This window comes from Cricetulus griseus, assembly GCF_003668045.3.
Source record: "Cricetulus griseus strain 17A/GY chromosome 1 unlocalized genomic scaffold, alternate assembly CriGri-PICRH-1.0 chr1_0, whole genome shotgun sequence".
Lineage (NCBI taxonomy): Eukaryota > Metazoa > Chordata > Mammalia > Rodentia > Cricetidae > Cricetulus > Cricetulus griseus.
Genome location: NW_023276806.1, coordinates 128,850,090 through 128,874,485, shown reverse-complemented (window position 1 = coordinate 128,874,485; position 24,396 = coordinate 128,850,090). Strand labels below are relative to the sequence as shown.

The 24,396-nt window shown below is 39.1% G+C and overlaps 3 protein-coding genes and 1 pseudogene across 3 annotated transcripts; all 4 read right to left on the bottom strand.

The window, feature by feature from the left end:
• Positions 1–1,277: 1,277 nt before the first annotated feature.
• Positions 1,278–2,216, bottom strand: LOC100769718 (olfactory receptor 6C2). Its single transcript, XM_027391866.1, has one exon. The coding sequence runs from the start codon at positions 2,214–2,216 to the stop codon at positions 1,278–1,280; it is 939 nt and encodes a 312-aa protein (XP_027247667.1).
• Positions 2,217–7,034: 4,818 nt separating this feature from the next.
• On the bottom strand, positions 7,035–7,353 carry LOC100769435 (annotated as a pseudogene).
• Positions 7,354–13,690: 6,337 nt separating this feature from the next.
• On the bottom strand, positions 13,691–14,629 carry LOC100769149 (olfactory receptor 6C2). The gene has a single exon (XM_027391865.1). It carries the CDS (start codon positions 14,627–14,629, stop codon positions 13,691–13,693), a length of 939 nt encoding a protein of 312 aa, XP_027247666.1.
• Positions 14,630–22,986: 8,357 nt separating this feature from the next.
• On the bottom strand, positions 22,987–23,922 carry LOC100768871 (olfactory receptor 6C2). Its single transcript, XM_027391864.1, has one exon. The coding sequence runs from the start codon at positions 23,920–23,922 to the stop codon at positions 22,987–22,989; it is 936 nt and encodes a 311-aa protein (XP_027247665.1).
• Between the last annotated feature and the right edge of the window lie 474 nt (positions 23,923–24,396).

Here is a 24,396-nt window from a genome sequence, read left to right as displayed (position 1 = left end):
AGGAGGAGTAATGAGCTAAGGGGTCCAGACCAGGCTGGTGAAACCCACAGAAACAGCTGACCTGAACATTGGAAGCTCTTGGTCCCCAGACTGATAGCTGGGATACCAGCATGGGACTTATTCAGACCCCAGGAACATGGGTTTCAGTGAGGAAACCTCAGAAATCTGCGGGACCTCCTGTAGTAGTTCAGTACTTATCCCTAGCATAAGTGTGGGCTTTGGGAGCCTAGTCCACATAGAGGGATACTCCCTGAACTAAGACACATGGGGGTGGGCCTAGGCCCTATCCCAAAGGATACGATAGACTCTGATGACACCCCATGGAAGGCCTCACCCTCCAGGGGGAGCAGAAAGGATATGTGATACATAGGGTTTTAATTGGGGGGAAGGTGGTAGTGGAGGAGGGGAGGGAGAGGGAACTGGGATTGACATGTAAAACAATCTTGTTTCTAATTCAAATAAAAAAATCTACAAAACAAAAAATGTCTGTTTTCTCTTTCTCATCGTAGATTTGGATAAATTCAGCAAGCAGTGACACAGCCTGAGTGCTATCTTGTCTTGAAATATCCTCCCCCAACCAAATTAGTCTATTATCTTTTAATTTAACCCTATTAATCTTCCTGGCACATGGGCAGAACATAGCCCAGATTCTTTGCCAGCATGTCATATGAATAGCCCCTTGCAAAGTTGCAGATAGAGTTATTATTCCCTTCTAAAACCTAATGAGCTGAGCCTCCCCTGCCCACACTTCTCTTAGCCTTCTGATCTTTCAGACTGTAACAGCAACATCTCACTATGCTCTATTTATAGCATTTGAAGCCCTTTCTAGCCCTTTCATCCTGAAAAAAAGATCTAACAAGTACACAGTTGAGTTAATCACAGCAATGGCTCTGATTCTTAGTTCAAAATCTCCAGATCAGTCATTTTTTTCAATGCTGTGACAAACTACCTTACAAGCTAAAGAAAGGAAGGGTTTATTTTCGATCACACTCTGAGATTACGGTCCATATTGAATGGACGGTGGCAGGAGGTTGGGGCAGATGCTCACATTGTGTCCTCTGCTGGAAAGCGATGAGAGAGTGATGACTGCTAGCCTTCAGTTCTCTGTTGTCTTCAGTCCAGGAGCCTAGTTCAGGGAGTAGTGCTGCTCAGAGCTGAAGTCTGCCATCTTGCCATCATTAACCTAGTCTGTAATTACTCATAGGCATGCCAGAGGCTTGTTTCTAGGTAATTCTAGGACTTGTCAAGTTTACGGCATTAACCATCACAGGGGTCTTTTAGCTCTTTGTGATTGAGGCTATCCTTTTGATCATGTCTTTGAAAGCTTGAACCACTTGCTTATTCCTCAGAGTGTAGATGAAGGGATTCATGACTGGAGCAACTGAAGTCGTGAGCACAGACACAACCTTATTTACAGCCACCCCTTCTTTCGCAGATGGTTTAATGTAGATGAAAATGCAGCTGCCGTAAGTGATGGAAACCACGATTATATGAGAAGAACATGTAGAGAAAGCCTTTTTCCTTTGCTGGGCGGATGGGAATCTGAGGATGGTCCTGATGATGTATGTGTAAGACATTACCACACACATTAATGTGAAAAGGAGTGTCAACACGGCCAAGATCAAGACAAACCGCTCTATTACCTCTGTATTGGAGCAGGTAATCTTCAGGATGGGAGCAGCATCACAGCCAAAGTGATCTATGACATTGGAGTTACAGAACTCAAGCTCAAAGCCCATGCCGAAAGGTGGGATGACAATGATTAGAGCGATTAAATAACAGCCAATAAGGAACTTGATGCAGACCCTGCTGCTCATGATGGTGGTGTAGTGCAGAGGCTTGCAGATGGCCACATAGCGGTCATAGGACATGGCAGTCAGCAGGAAAAACTCAGTCACACCCAGGACAATGACAAAAAATAACTGAGTGGCACATGCATTATAGGTAACAGTATTGTCCCCAGATGCCATTGTGTAGAGGAACCTGGGAATACAGACAGTTGTGAATGAGACTTCCAAAATGGAGAAATTTCGGAGGAAAAAGTACATGGGCGTTTTAAGGTGGCAATCCACCAGTGTGAGAGTGATGATGGTCAGGTTCCCAACCACACTCAGTAAATAGGTTAGAAGCAAAAAGATGAAAAGCAGAATTTGAAGATTTGCATCATCAGTTAGTCCTACAAGGATGAATGTAGTTATTGCTGTATAATTTTTCATAATTGATTCCTAAATATGGCCTGTTTCTAAAAATAAGAGAAATTAGATTAAGGATAAGGACTGCCAGCATAATGGAGCATGAGGGGAACACAAATGTTAGCTGAAGGCAAGATGTTATTAAAAAAATTAATTTAGCCAGGTGTTGATTGGCTCACTCCTTTAGTTCCAGCACTTGGGAGGCAGAGGCAGGTGGATTTCTGTGAGTTCGAGGCCAACCTGGTCTACAGAGAGAGTTCCAGGACAACCTCCAAAGCTACACAGAGAAACCCTGTCTTGAACCCCGCAAATTAATTTATTGTTCTCTCACACAGTACATACTGAACATAGCTTCCCCTCCTTTCAATCCTCCTGTTCCCCTCTCCACCTCTGCTCTCCTATTACTTGTTAATAAACTGTTACCATGGTAACGAGAAGTTAATGCTACATAGACAACTAGCAGTTAATGCTACTTAGACTAATACTGCTGATAATTTTACTGAAAACCAGCCAGACAGCTCTTATAGTTTCCTACTACTGTACTGACAGAATATTTTATTTTTTAATAGTAAATAGCTGGGGCAGTCTTTGATTAGCAGCTGCCTGGAAATTTCCAGGTTAATTAATAGAAAACACAGTCTTTGATATGCATTGTTTGTAATGGCATGAATCTAATAGCTTTCAGTGTGGTCATTATCCTGGTTTAATGTTAGGGTGGTGATGCTCACACTGTGCTTTCAACTTCTGTTCCTCATCTCCTATACAATCCACATTGTCTACTAGTTACCTTATGTGGTTCTCCCCTTTTTAAAGTACACAAAACTGCTCATGCCATTCTATTCTAAAGACAGTGCTGAGGGCCTTTATCATTTATTACAGGACATAACAGCTGATATTCAAAGTGTCAGCCCACCATCATTAACTTCTGTTGGAGGAAAAACTCATATTTGCAGAGCTTTCAAGAAATATAGACTCTAGAATATTTGTTGCTTCTGTGTGTAATTTAAATGTGTTAACTGCATTCTTTCTCTAGTGTGTGAGTATCTCATAAATACACATCCCGATCTACTGGGCATTTTTATCTGTGGATTGTCTGGAAGGTGGCTTTGTGCATTAATATTAATGTTAATAGGATTACACAGAGTCTTGATAAATAAAATAAACTCAAAGAGATGCTGCCAGAGTCAGGAGTTATAAGTTTCCATTAAGATCTGTCTTAGAGCACAGCTTAAGAAAACAGCTGTAATTTCCCTAGCTGCCAAATAATCATACACTATCAAGTGATAAAACTTTAAAGTATCTTTTAGATCAAACCAAATGCTTTGCTAATTGGATTTTAAGATAAACTATTACTAAAAGAATACAATCTTATTTACTAGGAAATGTAGCCAGCTGTATGACTTGTTGAGCTAGTTGCAGTACCAGGAACAATAATTAACTGCACCAATTCCTAACCTCAGTTTTATGGCCTTTTGCTCAGACTCCACGGGACAAGATTCCCTGACTGGCCAGGGTTAGCTACAAAGTGTAAACTAACTTTATAGCACTGCTCAGTGAAATTCTCTTTCCCACGGAATGGAATTCAAGCATCTCTCCTTGGTTCATTGGTCCTTCATGACCACATCACTGTGTAGAGTTTGGAGTTCATCTTTTGTTTAAGTTAAGTGTTAAGTCTTCAATTCTTTGAAGACATTAAGATTCTCTTCACTGAAGGATCTTTACAGGTTTCCCCCCCCTTTCTCTCCAAAATGCCATGCTTGTATTCTATCATGAATAAATCTTATTCCAAAGGTTTCAGTTTAAGTATACCTTGTCAAAATATCCTCCTGGAGAAACATAGATGTTCTAATTACTTGTAGTGTTATTGAAACACTGCTTTGCTTATTTATGCTAGGATACTTAACTGTAGTTTTAGTTATGTACCCATTTACCTTTTCTTTTCATCCTCTATAGTGAACTCTGTGAGAACATAGATCATGGCTTGTTTTATAAACAATTGAAAATTCAGGACAGGATCATTGCCTTGAGCACAGCAGACACCTAGGACATGGTCGAACGAATGAGACCCGACCATTTGTCCTTCAAAGTCAATTGATTACATGCAAAGTGCAAAGAAGTTATATTATCAGTGCTTTGATATTTAAGATTTAAAATTTTAATGAAGGACCTCAGTATATTGAGATAACTGTTAGGAGTCAGAAAGACAACCACTTTTAGTCACAATCCCTCCAAATTGTACTAGAGTACTTTATCTATAAGTAAGAATATAATTTTATCTCTATGTAAGAATAATAAAATTTGTCATTTTCAAAGTTATTCAAATGGCTAGAGAGATGACTCTGCAGTTAAGAGCGATGGCTGCTCTCTCAGAAGACCTATGTTTGATCCTCTGTACCCACAGGACAGCTTCCAACTGCCTCTAATTCCAGATTCAGATTTAGGGGATCCAACACTTTCTCCCAGCTTCCGAGGGCACCAGACATACATGCATGCAGGACAAATACTCACACACTTGTAATAATAATAATAATAATAATAATAAATAAATAAATAAAATGTTATTTGAGTTTGAGTGAAGTAGCTGAAGAAGTGGCCTAGATGTGAGGAAGCCAGTTTTGTTTGTTCCTTTTTTTCTCTGAAGGAGTGCCGCTGAGCCCACTGGTTCTTTGTCAATGATTTTTGTTCTACAGCTTTGAACTACTTAGGCTCTGGATGTCAAACAATGAACACGTCTAAGGAAACCATACTCACTGTTCAGATCTCTGTTCATGGCTTCTGTAGAGCAGGCATTTATTAGCCACAGCATCACCACCGTGCTTTTAATGCACCCAGGAACTTCACTCACTAGCAATGCATCACTCACTAGCCAGCTGAGGAATAGTTAGAGAGCACTTAGGTTCCCACAATTTGCCAGGTCTTCCTCAAATGTCCTTTGCTTTCAATAAATCTTAGAAGTCACTGGGTAAAGGATGTTTTCTGACTTTGGTTCTGGAAAAATGCTCATTTATTTCTGTAGAGTTGAAAGAATTTAAGCCCTTGATGATGGTGAGAAACCCACTCTGGTTTTGGGCAAAATCAATGTCTTTGACCTTTACACAGGACAATAGCGTTCCCTGTAAATTCCATACTAACAGGTGTGGTATATGTTTTATCTGTTGGTCTTCCAAGGGAGTTTAGGGATCATCTGGTTAGACAAACAAAAGGCCCCTGGGATCATGGTTTTAAAAAGTCACTAATTAACAATATAGTAAAATAAATTCGGGAGGAAAAAAATAAACAGTTATTATTTGGAACAGAGTCCTTGGAGAAACAGGCAACAATAGAATTAGAGATAGGTCACGTGCAAGACAAAGTATCAGATGAAAAGCATGTATGGAGTTTCTTTTAACTTTTCTTCTTATTGCTTGAGGGATTCTTCAGTGGAGTTCAAAGAAGCATCTTAGAAATTCCCTGATAGATGCTGGACTTATGAAAGTCATTCAAAAAAGCTATCACATTTGACTGCTTTTCCTCATTTCTGGACCCTCTTCAATCCAAGGCATAGTCTGCCATTCATTCCACTAATTATTAGACGTTCTTAGAGAACTGAACACTCACTCTTCCACTGTTTGCAATAAACCACTGCGGTCATGATAAAGCGCTAGGGGAATCTTGGCGAGGGTGACCAACGTGGGGGGCAAACATGCCAGGCAGACAGAACTTAGTGAGAAGTTTTATTAGAGACGGAAAGGGGGGAAGGAAAGAGAAAAGAGGCAAAGAGACAGAGAGACAGAGGACAGAAGAGGGAGATAGGAAAAGTCCCGTCTGACCCAGGGGAACTGCGTAAGTGGGTGGGTGGGTGGGGTCTGTCTTTTAAAGGGGTCCTTTGCAACTGCATGCAGACTAGTAGTCATGGAACCCTGGGCTGACCAGAGTACTGCCTGAGTGCATTCTGCCAGGTGACAGGGGCAGGCTGGCATAATGCCTGAATCCTTACAACGGCCAAATTGATTTACTTAGTAACCTACAGCTGGGGTGGAAAAGAGCCAAGTTAGTTAATTAGCGTTGACATGACAGTTCAGGATTAACTTGTTCATAGTTTGTGAAGAGTTACTATTAATGCTAATCTTATTAAAAATTTGTACTGAATAAATTATCAAACCTGATAAATTTATTATAGTCAACAAATATATAGCTTCTCCCTTTCTTTCTTTCTTTCTTTCTTTCTTTCTTTCTTTCTTTCTTTCTTTCTTTCTTTCTTTCTCTCTCTCTCTCTCTCTCTCTCTCTCTCTCTCTTTCTTTCTTTCTTTCTTTCTTTTTGTGCTAAGTACTCTTTATTTGATATTACACATAGACCACAGTAAGTGCCTTTAAGTGGTAAAAGGCAACATCCTTGACTTAGGGAATTCTAACTAAAACGACGTCATCAAGTCACGTTCCTTCCTGATGTTTAGCCATTGCCTGTAATGGACCAGTGAATACAAACTGAAACACAGATTTCAGAGACAGTAACAGAGTTTTCCCAGTGTTTAAACATACTCATATGCCCAGTTATATAAATTTAAGTATAAAACCATTCAATAGGTTTGAGGTGACACCCCCATCTTTGTGGAAAGTTGAACTTTAATAATTAAGTACAATCCTATCTTGAGAAAGGGAGAGAAGTGATAGTATTTATGCAACTGGAATTGTTATTTTAAAAAAGATCGTATCCACTTTACTACAAGCCACTTTTACTTAAATCAGGACTGTCCAACAAAACCATTGTTAGCCATTCGTGATCTGAATTTTGGTGTGTGAATTAAATTATACCACACATTAAAAGTCATGAGACATTTGTTTTGTAATAAAAAGGCATCGGAATTACTCATTAGTAGCCTTTTTAAGATAAGCTATTAGGTCCGCCCTCTCTCCCTTCTTAATTCCAGCGAAGATCATTTTTGTTCCGGGGATGTACTTTTGGGATTCTCCAAATACTCCATCAGGGTATCCTCTCCCCAGGTGATGCCTTTGTTCTTATTGACATCTGTGTACGAGAATCCAGCAGCCTGACCTGTCTTCCTCCCAACAGACCATGGAGATTTGGTCCAGGCTTATGCTTGCTTCTCTTTTCCACAGTGTGGAACTGGGTATACTTCTGAACAAAAATCTTCTTACCTTTCTCAGCATCGCCCATTTTTAATCCGTTCCCAGGTGATCAACACCACAGTTGCTGCGACCTGGAGACGGACGTCCCGCTCTCTGTAGCTTCCCCCTTTCTAAATGTGTTGATAACATAGGTACTAATAAATTTACTAATATGTTAACCCACCTTTGCATCACTGACACAAATCCAAGGTTGGTTATCTGCTTTTAACAGAAAAAAGGAGAATTTAACAATTTGATATTTTTAAAAAATTTGAAACACAATTTTTTTAATTAAACCATAAACCTTAACCTTTTCTCTCTTGTCCTTCTCACGAATTTCATATTGACAGCTTTACATCATACATACATAAGATCAAGTCTCTGTCTTTACAAATTCCAAGTTATCTTTTTTTTTTTTTTGAGACTGGGCTTCTTTGTGTAGCTTTGGAGCCTATCCTGGCACTTGCTCTGGAGACCAGGCTGAACTCCAAGTTATCTTTAAAAATCCAATGTCATGTTTTAAATCAAAGTCACTCAAGTTGGACTACAGTAAATTTTTAACAACTTGTATTTTTTATTTAAAATTCCAGTACTGACTTGGATTATTTTGCAGCCCCTCACCCCTTGTCTTGCTATATAGCCTAGACTTGTCTTGAAGTCTCGATTCTCATGCCTCAACCTCCAGAATACTGATATTAATTTTTTCCCAATTTCCTGTGCATGTGAGATGAATGTGTACTATGTTTGCACATATGTGGGCACATGTGTATATGCACATACATGCATGTGTGTGCACACATGTGAACATCTGAGGTTCAATCATCTTCTACTGCATTTCTACTCTACTCATTGAGGCAAGGTCTCTCATTTAAAATCAGAGCTTAGGCTGGGCATTGGTGGTGCACATCTTTAATCCCAGCACGCGGGAGGCAGAGCAGGAGGATCTCTGTGAGTTCAAGACCAGCCTGGTCTACAAGAGCAAGTGCCAGGACAGTCTCCAAAGCCACAGAGAAACCCTATCTCGACCCCCCCCCCCAAAAAAAATCAGAGCTTATCTATATGGCTAGAATTGCTAGTCAACTTGTTCTGGGGATCCTTTGTTTCTGTCATCCAAGGCTGGAATTCCAGGTAGTCCTGCAGACCCGCTTGGCACTTACCTGGCTTCTGAGGATCTGAATTCTGACCTTATGCTTACATGGTAAGCACTTTAACCACTAAATCATCTCTCCACTCTCTAAAATGGAAAAAAAATATATATACACATGAGGACGTGGGATCAGTTGTTGGAGAGATGAGAGGTTATGATTGGGGCTGGGAGGTGTTGGTTACTGGAGCAATGTCTTTGTGTGTGGAAATGAGGTCTGTTTCACAGTTGGAGGAGGGATGATCTTAGGATCAAATACCCTGAAATGGGTATTTCATTCAGTGTGTCAAAGAACAACTCTGATTTATTGAACTAAAGTGTGGAAATAGTGTATACATGGGGAAAAGGCCATGAAGATACCATCACCACCCCCTCTCTGCCAACAACAAAAATGAGGAGAAACCTGTAAGACACATAGGGAGGTCAGGAAGCAGTGAGTATTACGTTATTCCCATTGAATAACTGACTGGCAGGATTATTTAAGAGACTAATGTGGGCAGTTAGCGCTAGACAACTTTGGCTCAGTTATCACTTTGAATGACTTCCTGATTGTCTGGAAAGTATGAAGAACATGTGATAGGCTCGCTAGTGCTTGATGGTGTCTCCGCCTGCATGCTATGGCACACGGTAGCCTACACTCACACATATAAATAAATAGATAACTAACTAACCAGCCAACCAACTGGATGAATTGATGAATGTTAAAAAGAGAAAGAGGAGCCAGTGGAATTTAGAGGACTACCCGGGTATTCAGTTCTGTCTTTGTGCAGTATGGGTCCCAAGGATTGAATTCAGGTTGCCAGGACTGGTGGAAATTTGCACTCTGAGTCATCTCTCTGGCTTTGAAGTAACATCTTGATTTAAACTTTATTTTATGAAAATAAAAAATATCTTCTCTTCGCAGAATTAAAAGTAAGTAATATTTGCATATATAATGTGTACATAAAAGCACACATGGTACATATAAAGTGTTATTCTGGATTTACAGTAGCAAGAATTGAGGAACAAAAATGAATTGTATATCTTTCTGAAAAAGGAACAGTATATAGCTTTGTTCTCTTTCATGGATAAACCTTCTTGCTAATCTAGTCAAGTGTGTAATTTATTAGGGTTCTGCCCCCATGATCCCAACGAATATAACAAAGTCAGTAGGATATTGTGATTCTAGATGATAATACTCGTGGTCACAAGTGAGAGTAAAGACATATCATATTTCTGTTACAGTAGATCTGTTATTGTGAGAGTCATATTGGCCATCAGCTTATGGTTGTTTCTATGTCTGTCTCTGCAGTCACAACAATCCACTTAGTGAACAATCATGTTGTATTGTGGCCATGCTATTATTTCCATTCACATTTCCTGGAATAATGCCTGGCACACAGTGGATAACACATATGCCATCTGGATTTCCCATCTGCATGGAAAATACTTATGATGTTAGTCGTTCAGGTGGCACTTCAGTGTGTTACCTGTGCTGTGACTAACCTTTCACAGTTGTGCATCTCAGTGATTGTCTCATTACCTTGGGGAAATTTCCTTCTTTTACACTTTTTATGCTATAAAGTGCCAAACAAATTTCCAAATATTCACTAATTTGTGAGTGACATACCAGAGAATTTTTAGGGCTCTCTCTGTTCTTGGGGGAGGTGATTATTAGAACAGAGTGCGTATTAGATTTTTGGAGATTTTTTAAATATTCAAAGTAACATTTTTTCCCCTGTCTTCAGAATAGGCACTATGGGATCAATTGTGCTAACAAACAATATGTTCCCCAGGGGTCTTGGTACTGAGGATTAATAATAACCCTTTGTTGTCATCTTAAAGAACAAAGGTTAAATAGATATTTAAGAGAAGGCATCCCAGAGGGACTAGTGAGGAAGTTGCAAGGGGAGCATTGAGCGCAGGTCATATGTTTCTGATTTTATTTATTTATTTTTAATTTATTTTTTTTAAATTTTTGATTTCATTTTACATTCCAATCACAGTTATTCAGATTTTTATTTTATTTTATTTTTGGTTTTTCGAGACAGAGTTTCTCTGTGTAGCTTTGGAGCCTATCCTGGCACTCGCTCTGGAGACCAGGCTGGCCTGGAACTCACAGAGATCCACCTACCTCTGCCTCCCGAGTGCTGGGATTAAAGGCCTGCGCCACCAACGCCCAGGCCCAGCGTTATTCAGATTTTTAAAGGCTTTTACCTAGTAGCCTTCTCTATCCCGGAATCTTATCTAGAATGGATCATACTGAATTGAAATGTACTTTAGGCTCCTCTTGGCTGAGATAGGCTCAAATTTTCCTCACTTTCAATGAACGATCTTGCTAGCTTTGAGGAGTCTTGGTCAGATATTTTATAGGGTGATCCACAACTGTAATTTGTCTGAACTTCTGGGGAAGAAGCCCACAGAAGCAGAGTGCTGTCTTAAATACATTGTGCCAGGAAATCTAAAGATCAACTTCTGAACTTCTGATAAGTTAATGAACTTTTCAAACTTGGAAGCTAGAAGGTTCTGGAAGAGTTTAAGAAAACAGTATTTACAAATGATAAACTCCATGTATCAGGATGACTAATATTGAGAAAGAGTAGAAGCTGGATATCCTTAGGCAACTTTCAATAGAGTTCTGAGATTGAGATTTTAGGTTTGTACTCTAACAGTCTTGACAGGAATATGAGACATGGGTAAGAAGGTTTTCTCTCTCCATGGATCTTCCCCTTCAAGAAAGAACTATTGTTTAAACAATTTTATTTTTCTTTTATTTTTGAGATTATAATATAATTACATCATCCTCCCTTTGTTTTTTCTCTCTTTCAAATTCATGGCCTCTTGTTTCATTAATTGCTGTTACATGCGTGTATATATATATGTACATATGTTTCTAAATATAATATGCCCAGTTTGTACAATGTTACTGTATGTATTTTTCAGGGATGATCATTTCATATTGATAAACATTGGTGAGCTCTTCCCTGGGCAAAACTATTTCTCCCACTCTAGGCATTCCTTAGTTTCCAGTAGCAGAAAAACTTTTTTTAAAATCATGCTTTAAATTTGAATTAGAAACATGCTTGATTTACATGACAATCCCAGTTCCCTTCTCCCTCCCATCCTCCCCTACAACTCCCCCCAACTAAAACCCTACCTATCACATACCCTTTCTTCTATTCTTCACCTGACTCAACCAGCAGAAAAACTTTTTGATGGAAGAAATTGACAATGCTGAGGGGTACAGAAGGAAGACCTGAGATCAGGGTGGCATAGAGACATGTGGAAAAATTAGCTATTTCCATGTGAAATTCTAATCTTTATGTAAAAGTAAATGCTACAAAGTTCTGAATATTTTGGTTGATCAAACTTGGTACAGTCAGTTTCAGTAGTGACTGGATTTGGTGTAAGAGTGGCCGTAGTATTGATGTTTTGTATCTACCTCTGCTCTGTGCTAAAGACAGCACAGGGTGGCCTGATTTGCATTTCCTCATATCAAGTGGGTGACCAAGAGGAGAATGCCCCATGCCCCTGAAGCAGACAATGCATGTATATTATTTGCTGAAGGCAGCAAACACAAGTTGTAAACAACTTTTCTACCATAAAGGTTGAAAGCAACCATTTATAGATATTGGCTGATAAGCAATGTTTGTTATCTGGGTTGGTTGGGATCAAATGGAGCCAGTTACTTAATCCCTTTAAAATGCTGTTAAAGTTTTCTGTAAAGTATCCCATTCCTTCCTCATGTGATATTTCTGTGCTGCTCAATAAAGTCAGAGTGAATCCCTCTGTTAGGGACAGACAGACAGACAGACAGACAGACAGACAGACAGACAGACAGACAGTTGCATAACAGACACACATGACACATACAGGAACATATAACTCATTTCTCTCTCTGACATACACACACACACACACACACACACACACACACACACACCCACACCCAGAGAGAGAGAGAGAGAGAGAGAGAGAGAGAGAGAGAGAGAGAGAGAGTCACACAGACACAGACACACAGAGAAGGAGACAGACAGGTACAACCACATAGGCAGACACACACACAGGGACAGACACAGATACTGATGCAGACACAGATGCAGACTAATGCAACTGACAGACAGAGGATGGAAGATACAGGGAGTGTGGTGGAGAGAGTTCAAATTTGAGCTCATTCTTGGTTATATGACAACAAGGGAAAGTGCTTTTATTTGTTTTCTTAATGTGACACCAATAAATTACTGGTAACTCAGAGTTCATCACTAATGCATGTGATCTTCACTCATACCTAAACAATTACCTTGATCTTTCATCCCCTTCTCACACATTCAGCAACACCTGTCTTTGTCACCAAGAAAGCTCACATATCAGGTCTGTCTCAAAGGGATGTTCATTTCCCCACTTTGTCCTCCCTTAGAAATTTTCGACAAAACTAACAGAGTAGTCTCATTTCCTTTTGCCTTTAAATAAGGTATTTAGATGGAGAGTTCTGGTACAGCAGAACTCTTCAGAGGAGCATATCACAGATCACATGAACTTCCCAGATACTGATACACAGATAGCACCAGATACACCATCCCTAAGATGCTTGAGTCAGCAGCCGAAAGATGAGCTAAACTTCAGTTCATTGATTGTGGCCAGCTTGTTATAGAATATGAGATAGCAGGGCAATAGGGAAAGGTGTTTAGTCTTCAGAGAATGGATAACGCAGGAACACTCCAAGCAGTGATGGGTTTGTCAGTACCCCATTCATGGGTTTCATGAGACAAACCAATGAAATATCAACAGCTGAAGTTGTTACCTCTTAGCACTGGAACTTTGATCATATTGGAACATGGTACATGTTTTTTTAAAAGAGAGTCTTTAAATACCCTTTATGAGTCAAGAATAGAGATCAAAGTATTCTCAAGAAGTGAGACATGATTTAGTGAGTGAGACATGGGTATTTAGATCCCACATCTTGAGAAGGACATATGACTAGAGACACAAATCTTATTATTTGTATGACACTGGGAATCTGTGTAATCTAATCTTTGAAAAATACAATAATTGAAGAAAATAAACTTCTAAGTAAAATAAACTAAGTAAAATAAACATAAAAGGATGTGAAACAATTTACTTGATTTTCATTTTTGGAGTATAAGAGAAAACTGTTCTTAGGGAAAAGTTATCTTGATGAATATATGTGATGGGAAGAAAACATACATTGTTAGGTTCATGAATGCTGCTCATGGTTACGTAGGTTTAAATTTAGGTCAGCCTAAAGATCTTACTTCTTTGTGAGAAATATAATTCGTTTTACTGTGTCTTTGAAGGCTTCTTTTACTTGCTTGTTTCGAAGTGTATAAATGAATGGATTAAGCAAAGGGGCGACTGATGTTGTGAGCACAGACACAACCTTGTTGATGGCCACCCCTTCCTTTGCTGAAGGTTTGATGTAAATGAAAATGCAGCTGCCATAGGTTATAGAAACCACAATCATATGGGAAGAACAGGTGGAAAAGGCTTTTTTCCTTTGTTGGGCGGAAGGGAACTTTAAAATGGTCTTGATGATGTATGTGTAGGACAGAACAACACACACTAGAGTTATAATGAGTGTCAGTATGGCAAAAGCCAAGACAATTTTCTCTATAAACACTGTGTCTGAGCAGGTTATCTGTAGAATGGGAGAGGCATCACAGCCAAAATGATCAATCACATTGGAGTCACAGAACTCCAGCTGGAGGCCTATGCCTAGAGGTGGGAGGATGATCAACAGGCCAGCAAACCAGCAGGAGAGGACGAGAACGGTGCACACCCTGTTGCTCATGATGGTGGTGTAGTGCAGGGGCTTGCAGATGGCCACATAGCGGTCATAGGACATGGCAGCGAGAAGGAAAAATTCTGTTGCTCCAAAGAGGACAATGAAAAACAACTGAGTAGCACAAGCGTTGTAAGTAACAGTATTGTCTCCTGTAGCCATCATGTACAGGAATCTGGGGATACAGACAGTGGTGAAAGAGACTTCCAAGAAAGAAAAATTTCGGAGAAAAAAGTACATGGGCGTTTTAAGATGGGGATCCAAAAGTGTGAGAGTGATGATGGTCAGGTTCCCAGCCACACTCAACATGTAGGTGAGGAACAAAAATAGAAAAATCAGAACTTGTAGTTTTGGATCATCTGTCAACCCCAGCAGGATGAATGTTGTTATTGTCGTATGATTTCTCATCCCTGTCTTGTGCCAAGTCATGCGTGTTTGGATCTGAAGAGAGAAGTGTTAGAAGAATCTGGCATGGTGACCTGAGTGAAGACATCCCAGCCAGGGAGCCCTCATGCACACAATTTTCTTTCACTCGACAATCAATCTGTTACTACAGCTACACCACCGGTGTCCTACTTGGTGTCTTCTGTGGAAATATCTGTATTGTTCTTATGTGTATAATTCTCTGACATTTCTACATTTTCTACATTTCTACAGATGCCAGATAAAAACCAAACAAAACACAAGTCATGTGTATGTACGGCATACAATTTCTCAGCGGTTGTGTCAGGGTATAGATTGTACCTGACTCTGCCTAAAAGAAGTCTTGGCAACTCTGGAGTTCTTTACTCCCCTCTCATCTTTTTAAATCATTCTTCATCTCCACCATTCTGAAATGCTCTATTTCTCAAACCAAGAAACATCTGCCAGATAGGAGTTTTTGCTGATCATCTTACTTTGTTGTCATTAATTTTAACAGTAGCATTTCATTTTAAAGTGACAGCTTTGTTATTTGAATTGCAGATTAACCCTAAAGAAGGAGATTAAAAGTGTGAAATACACGTTGTGGCCTTTGGTTCATCATTCCTGTATTTGGCAATGAAAAACATTTGTTTAGTAAGTTTCGGGACTTTTTAGGTAGAAAGTTTTTTGAGATCTTTGAAGTGGTGGTGCAAGGAAACATGTTCTAGAATTTGAGCATAAACCTGATGTAGTCCTACCGTAATGCTTTAGGTAAAGGATAGAGCTCAGAGGGGGGCCTGCAGTACTGCCCACCTGATAACCCTGCCCTCTTAGTCATACCTATTCTTTTGTTTCCCTCCTTAGATCATTCTTCCACTACCCCACCAACCATATCCTAATCTTTTTGCTATTTTCAGGTTTTTAAAACCTATCATTTATCTATCTATCTATCATCTATTATCTATATATCATCTATCTGTCATCATCTATCATCTATATATTTATCTATCACCTGCCTATCTACATCTATCTATCTATCTATCTATCTATCTATCTATCTATCTATCTATCATCTATTATCTATCATTTATCATTTATCTACCTAATCTATCACCTACTTATCTCTCATCTATCACCCATCCATCTTTCTGCCTGCCTACCTACCTACCTTATTCAACCAAACATAAAGGAACCTGGGTTTGTATAAACCAGTCTTTGTAAACAAATTGCAAAAAGTACCTTACCTTTCTCTTTGGCATTCATCACTGTCCATTTTAGCACTCCTAAGCAGTCCAAGTCTCTACTCAAATTTATATGCTCAGGAATGTCAGTATGATATTGGTTCAGTCACACCTCCTTTTCTTTATGTTGAGACTTAACCTTTATTGAGATTTGTTTTCAAGAAGCTTTTCTCAGATGTCCACTCTGTAAAAGAAAATGTAGCAGTCTTTTTTGGACTGTCAGCCCCCAAATCATGACATGGAGACTTATTATTAATTATGAATGCTTGGCCTTAGCTTTAGGCTTGTTTCTAGCTAGTTTTTTTCTTTAACTTAAATTAGCTTGCTTCTATTAATCCATGTGCTGCTCTGAGGCTCATTTATCTCATCTACTTACTGTCCTTCCTGCTTTCCCACTTCCTCCGTGTCTGTCTGCCCCCCCCCACTGGATGGCTGGCTCCCCTTTTCTCTCTGGCTGACAGTCCTGGCTATCCCTCCTTTGCTTAGCTATTGGTAGCTTTTTATTATTAGCTTTTTATTAGACCAATCAGATGCCTTAGACAGGCAAGGTGAAACTGCAATACATCTTTATATAGTTAAACAAATTCAGCATAAACAAAAGCAGCCATCTTTACATAATTAAACAATTATTCTGCAACACAAACAAATGCAACATATCTTTACATAGTTAAATACTCTATTCTATAACAAGAAAATGTGATGAATTTATTCTCATAAGGATAACAGTAGTTCATAATAAATAAGCACTAGTTTATGGTTTTCTTTGTATTATTAGTAGGGATTAATTATTCAATAAGCACTTTTAGGTTAATGCAAAGGCTTATTTATAAGTCCTATAAACTTCTATATTACAGAAAAAAATAGTTTCTCAGTTGTACCAAATGTGTGCCTTCCCAGTTGAGCATCAAAGATATTGTAGATTTCTTATCTTTCTTATTGTTCAATTAAATATCCAACATCTATTCACTCATATAAATACTTAACAAACACCCATTATTTACAGAGCATAACACTGAGATTAAGAACAAGTTATTCCCAAAAGGATCTTTCAGGCTACAACAATAGCAGATAATATTTCATTTTCTGTGACACAGCAACACAAGATTGCAGCAAAACCTTTGGATTTAGGCTAATAATGATTCCATGCTTGTTTCTTGACACGTCTTCTTAGTTATCCTGGTAGCTATTCATAATTTTTCAGTTCATTCAGACTGATTTTCTATCAAAGTTGGCAATCAACACTGTCACTAAAATCTGAGTTAGCAAGGCATAGTGCCCAGTGTTTAGAGGCATGATTTTGGAACAAGGAAAAGCACCCCTCTCCTTGGCTAAGGGAGAGAGAGTATCTTGTTACATATTTGCTAGAGAGAGACTGACAGACTGAACACAGTACTAGGTCAGATTTTTTTCTAATTTTCTCCCCTGTCTCCTCTCCTTCTTCCTTCCCTGTTTAATTGTAGAATGTTTAAAACTGTCATAACAGCCTTTGGCATTCTCGTTCCAAGCCCGTCTCCTATAGCATTCCTTCCTTCCTATCAGAACTTACATTCTTCTACTTGCTGGGAATGATCATGACCACAGAGGCTTTTGATGCTTACTAGTTCAACACTTAAAGTATTTGGCATAGTAATGTGTCCGATTTCAGGACTGTGCTTTAATGCATGATGCTCATTAAACCGATAACTTCTGACAGCACTGTGAAGCCTGTGGTAGCAGATCCTTTGACCTTACTTTATCAAGCACACTGTGGTCTATGTTAAGCTAGAAAAAAAATTTCCTGAGAGATGGAGAGTTATTTATTTTTCAGCTCAAATATATCCTGAAACAATTTTGTTCAGTGAATAATAACCTTTGCTTCTCCTGAGTAAGTGTCCTTTCAATTAACATTAACAGACATCTCTCAGTGATTTAACCTACACAAAACCACATAGTCAGTTTGGGGGTTCTAAGAGCATTTAAGATTCAGTTTCTTTCCTTCACAGATTCTCTATTTATTGAGTTTAAAAATATATGTATTTAAGGTATTTTTTATTTTACTTATAAACATGTAAGAATGATTGTTTAGGCTGTAGAAGAGTCTGCTGCATCTCCCCCTAAAAGTGCTGAAATGGTTTTGGTACCTGCTGGAAATGGGAGGCTTTGAATGCTATTTCTCACACGGATATTGTTTGGATCCTTTGACAGTAATAGTTTTTTGGGGAGGTAGCGAGCGCTTTTCCATAGTTTTTATATTCCTATGAAGTAATAACTGACTTATCAACTGGTCCTTACAGTTAGGAGAAGGAAAGAGTGGCCACTGCAGGAAGATTCCAGCTTTGTGTTCCCTCAGACTAACGATTTACCAGAAATGATTGCCAATTGCTTTCCTCCCTTTTCTGAAGCATCAGTTGTAGTGAGATGAGTCCCAAATTTTAAATATGTTTACTCTCTGCCTGTATCTCTGAGAATATGGAAAAATGCATCACAACAATTCATACTTGCTTTTTGATGGCTATTTATTGGAGGCCCTTGAGAGAAGCACAATTTGTGGAGCAGTAGCTGGTGAGGAGGGTTGCCTGTGTTCTGTCCCCAGTCACATTTCCCCACCTCACCACTCACCTCAGTCTTCACATAGGCATGTGACTTTCTCTTTCTCCCGACACTGGACAATTGTAAGCTGGATTTTCATTGCTCCTTCTCTAATGAGATCAATCTTAGTCCCCTTCCCTCTTGCCACATCTAAAATTACATCTTACACTAGATTTCCTAGCACTCTCTCTGTTCCAAGAATGAGGAGTGATCTTAAGGAACAGGGATTTTTTTTTTTTTAGCCCATCAGAGATGCTCATCTAATGTTCTAGCAACCCTAGATGCTCATTCTAGGGCTGCGGGGGGGGGGGTTGTCCGAGGAGGGAGCAGAGCAGGCTTCCCTGTAATTTCTGTAACAGCAGCACTTGTTTTATACTGCTACTGGCACACACAGAATGACTGCATGAACAACAAAACAGTCCTCAGTGACTCAATTTCAGAAGTTACTAGCAAGTTGATGGTGGTATAATCAACACTGTGAAAATTTGTAGAGCAGAGGGACAATGTCCTCTGGGACCCTGAGAGTGGTTTAATGTCATCTGAATTCTGTTTGGGTTTCTTTGTTGAGTACATATTTCTTTTAGGATTATCTTCTTTTTCTTTGATGCTTTACATTTTCTTTTCTTTTTTTTTTTATTAATTCAAGTTAGGGAACAAACTTGCTTCACATGTAAGTCCCTTTTCCCTCTCCCTCCCCTCACCCCCATCCCTCCTCCCCACCCCAACCTACCCCCCATCCACCCACTACTCCCCAGGCAGGGTAGGGCCCTCAACAGGGGCTCTGCAAAGTCCACCAAATCTTCCTGTGCTGGGCCTGGGCCCTTCCCCATGTGTTCAGGGCCAGAGTATATCCCTTCATGTGGGATGGGCCCTCAAAGTCCCTTCTTACACCAGGGAAAAATGCTAATCCACTTCCAGAGGCTCCCTGGAGTGCAGAGGCCTCCTTATTGACATCCATGTTCAGGGGTCTGGATCAGTCTTGTACTGGCCTCCCAGATAGCATCTGGGGTCGATGTGTTCTCCCTTGTTCAGGCCAACTGTTCCTGTGGGTTTCTCCAACCTGGTACAGACCCCTTCGCTCTTCATTCCTCCCTCTCTTCAACTAAATTCCCGATTTCAGCTCAGTGTATGTCTGTGGATATCTGTCTCTGCTTCCATCAGCCACTGGATGAGGGCTCTAGGATGGCATAAAGAGTAGTCATCAATCTCATTTTAGGGGAAGGGCTTTTAGGTTATCCTCTCCTCCATTGCCTGGATTGTCAGATCGTGTCATCCTTGTAGTTCTGTGGAGATCTCCCTAGTGCCAGCCAGATCTCTTCTCGGACGTATAGTGGCTCCCTCTGATATGGTATCTCTCATAGGATTTTCTTCTTACTCTGTAGCTAAGGATGACCTCAAACTTCTGATTCTGTCTCCATCTCTAAGCACCTGGGATTAGAGGCATGCCCTGTCATGCTCAGCTTATATTGGACACAAATCTAATACAAAGTGAAATATTTACTCTCAAATAAAATAAAAAATCCATGTTTTATAGATGTAAATATTAAAACCCAGAGAACTGACCAGTCAGAATGCCTTACACTCTGATGAAGGATGACAGCTTATCTTAATTTCAAGATTCCATTTCCTTGGCAAGCCACATTATGGTTTTCTCCTAATACTTAAGAGGCTTATCAACATTTAGAATTCAAACTTGGTGGCTCCCTCATGCTCCCTCAGGATTGAATTCTCATTATATCCCCTCCTGTTTGTATTTTTAGATAAGCAACAAAACTGCTTTAGATATTTGAAGCCACGGAGAGGTTTTTCTCTTCAAGACCTGAGATTAAAATTGTGTGGCTTGGATGTGTTACTACACAGTGAAGGAGAATACAGTTTATTTTATTTGGCTGTCTCTCTGCTTCTCACACCGGTGCTGTGCTAAGGAATGGGGCAGCTGCCTGTAGGCATGCTCCCGCTGCCCTCAATGAAGGAGACATCTCCACTGTCCCCCTTGGTTTACTCAGTGCTACTCTACTGACAGTTCTCACATGACCCAACTATGTCACATCACTCCTGACTTCCTGTATTTGATAGATGTTGATTGAAATTTTTTTCTCTGGAGAAAGGGATAGGCTGTAAAAAGAAAAGTGGGATACTTCTCTATTGAGCAAAAGTTTGAAGAATATTTTGATGGGCTATGGCTGAGACTGATAATTTTCTGAACCACATTCTTTGTGTGATTTGATCCAAAGTTACTGAATGATAATTTTATTGATCATGGTAAAGTGTTCTAATAGAACACTATCCATATCCCTTATAGATGGCATGGATGTGTAATGAAGATCAAGACCAATGACATGTCTATAATTATTTTAATCACCATGGTGTAGAGCCATGCACATCTCTATAAAGGCTACTTTAGCTGCATTTCATATTTTCCCTCCACAAATTCTGATGATCTTCTAAATACACTTTACAGAAATCCATTTTTTCAAAAAACTTATTAAGTAGTTTTAGTATGTGCATAAAATACTGAGTTTATGATGTTTTATAGATATGTGTCATTGTGCTTTGCTGGTATTTGCTGCTTATCACCCCCTCTTTTCTCTCTCCCTCGTCTTACTTGTCTCCCCCTGGTCCAAAGTGTCCTACTTCTTTAGACAAAGAGGTATATTCTATGACATACTAAAGCCTCCAATGCTACCAGAACAAGTAAAGAGGTGTTGGAGAAGCAGAAAAGAAGGAGAAGCAAAGGGATTTTTCTGTTGTGGTTTTGTTTTTGTTTGCTTTCTTGCTTACTTTGATTTGTTTCCGTGTGTGTGTGTGTGTGTGTGTGTGTGTGTGTGTGTGTGTGTGTGTGTGTTGGCATGGATGAAGGTGAGCAGAATTAGGGTGCATAATATTAAACTCCCAAAGAGTCAATAAAGAAGTTAAAAAAGAAGATAAAGAAAGAAATAGTTCCACTTATGATTTCACATCATAAATCTTTTAAAACTGACTTGCTTAATTCCATTTAACCAGAAAACATGTTTTGTATAATTTTAATTCTTTCAAATTTGTCAAGGCTTATTATAGGTCTTCAAATATTGTCTATCACTGTAATATTCTGTGGACTTAAGAACAGTTCTGCTCTCATTTGGTTGAAGTGTTCTATAAATTATTCAGTTGGATCCTGTTGATGGAGGGTATTGCTTAATTCTTGTCTACTTATTGAATTTTTGGATATTTGTTTAATTAATTGCTAACAGAAATGTGTTGAAATTTCTGACAACAATTATACATATTTCCTCTTAGTCTTGTGGCTTTATCAGTTTTTGTTTCATGTATTTTGAAACTCTTATACTCATATCACTTAGGATAGTTTTAATTTCTTAGCAAACACAGCTCTTGGGCTGGGGTGCTGACTCAGCAAGTAAAGTGCTTGATGTACAAGCATGAAGACCCTTCCTTGTTCAGGTCCCCAGCACCCACATAAAAAGCCAGGAGTGGTGGCACATGCTTACCCAAGTTGGGGAAATGAGGATAGAGGGAGCCCTCGGGCTTGCTGTGCAGATGCTCTAGTCAACTGGTGAGTTTCCTGCTCAATGAGATTTGTCTCAAAAAAAAAAAAATAAGGTGGAGGGTTATTGAAGAAGATACCTGATGTCAGTCTCAAGACTCTATATGTTACTACTGTTAGATAAGTAACAATAATGAATATGACAACACACACACACACACACACACACACACACACACACACACACACACACGACTTACTGATTTCATATATGTACATGTTAAGGTTTGTGAGTGAACATATGATCTATTTTAGAAAAGCTACTGAGTATAATGTATTTTCTTTGGTGTTTGTGTAGAATATTCTGTAGATATGTGTTAGGTCCATTTGATGTAAGATGACTTTTTTGTGTTTTATTTTGATTATTTAACATGGATAAGATAATGAATTTATATTTAACAAGTCAAAGAGTTAGTTGTGGATAGTTATGGGTAGAAAAATAAAATTATTATTACTTTTTTCTTATAAATTTAATATTTTATTAGTAGTCACTGAATTAAAATTTTTATTTGGCATATACTTTTTATTAGTAGTATGTATTCATTGTACAATATAGTGTGTTTCCACTACTAGAGAGGGCTTAGGCCATCAATATCTTATAAAAACTTGAATCATCATTTACTCAATCATATGTGGTTTTTAGACATAGAGTAAAGGATTACCAGCCTACAATCCACACTGCCAGAGAAACTAATAAAGAGACAAACATTGTCCCCTGGAGAAGGGGAAAGGGTCACGATCCCCTGAGGAAATTGAGAGCATGGGAAGAGGCGGGAGGGAGCTACGAGAATGAGAAGGGAAGAAGAGGAAGGATGCAGAGGTCATGAGGGAGCAGAAAGGTTGAGTCAGGTGAAGAATAGAAGAAAGGATATGTGATAGGTAGGGTTTTAGTTGGGGGGTGGTAGGGGAGGACGGGAGGGAGAAGGGAACTGGGATTGTCATATAAATCAATCTTGTTTCTAATTCAAATAAAAATGATAAAAAGGCAATAAAAAAGAAAAAAACTTGAATCATCAATTTTGGCATTCTAAGGCAATTTTTTTGATTGAATCATTGAAAGCCTGCTTGACTTGCTTGTTCCTCAAGGTGTAAATGAAAGGGTTCAGCATGGGAGCAATGGAAGTGGTTAGTACTATCACACCCTTGTTGGTAGCCACTGAGTCTTTTGCAGATGGTTTGACATAGATGAAGATGCAGCTTCCATAAGTGATGGAAACCACAATCAGGTGGGAAGAACAGGTAGAAAAGGCCTTTTTCCTCTGCTGGGCAGAAGGGAATCTGATAATGGTCTTGATTATATACACATAGGAAAGAACAACGCAGAAAAGGGTGGTGATGAAGGTCAGCACAGCACAGCCTATAACCATCTGCTCAATGACCCACGTGTCTGAGCAAGAAATCTTCAGGAAGGGAGACACATCACAAAGAAAACTATCAATGACATTAGAATCACAGAATTGCAGATTTTGGCTCAGGCTAAAGGGTGGGAGTATGATGAATAACCCAGTCATCCAACAGCAAAGAAGGAGTCTTCTGCAGACAGTGTTGCTCATGGTGGTGGAATAGTGCAGGGGTTTACAGATGGCCACATAGCGGTCATAGGACATGGTGGCCAGGAGAAAAAACTCAGTTACTCCAAAGAGATCGGTGAAAAATGCTTGACTGGCACAGGCTCCGTAGGTAATAGTCTTGTCACCTGTTGACAGGTTATACAAGTATCTAGGGATACAAGCTGATGTGAACAAGATTTCTAAAAGGGAAAAGTTTTGTAGGAAAAAGTACATCGGGGTTTTGAGGTGAGGATCCATTAATGTAAGTAAGATAATTGCCAAGTTGCCAGTTATATTCAGCAGGTAGGTAAACAGCAGAAAAATTAAAAGCAGACTTTGAATGTGTGGATCCTCTGTTAGTCCCAGGAGAATGAATGTTGTTATTGTATGGTTCCTCATAGCTGACTCCTGATTTTTATCTAGTCTCATGAAAAAAATAGGTATTCTATCAGAATACATGGAGGCTACAGTTTCATAGTTGTTAACCACTGAGAAGTAAACCCCCAAAAAGTAACTGGTTCACACGAAATGTCTTCTTTGTCTTGGTAATTAATATTTCCACTATTTTCTCAAGCTTGTAAGTTTCTGTGTCTTACAATATTGAAGTGATATTTCTTACAGATCAATTTAACAATTACCATATACTAATTTAAGATTCTCTTCCTTTCTGTTCCATTATTCAAATGAATTTTATAATTTTTGTCTAATTTTAAACTGGTTTTCATTGATGATCCATTCAGCATTAAGACTTAATTTACTTCTGAACACTTGTTTTTCATGTTTTGAAGTTGAAATTAAAGTTCACTGTAAGTTTCCTATCCTGCTTGTGTCTTTATCCCTCACAAAACACATCTATATAATGATGACTTGGAG

Coding starts and splice junctions, on each gene's coding strand:
- LOC100769718 (XM_027391866.1), bottom strand. CDS start 2,216: ATGAAAAATTATACAGCAATAACTACATTCATCCTTGTAGGACTAACT.
- LOC100769149 (XM_027391865.1), bottom strand. CDS start 14,629: ATGAGAAATCATACGACAATAACAACATTCATCCTGCTGGGGTTGACA.
- LOC100768871 (XM_027391864.1), bottom strand. CDS start 23,922: ATGAGGAACCATACAATAACAACATTCATTCTCCTGGGACTAACAGAG.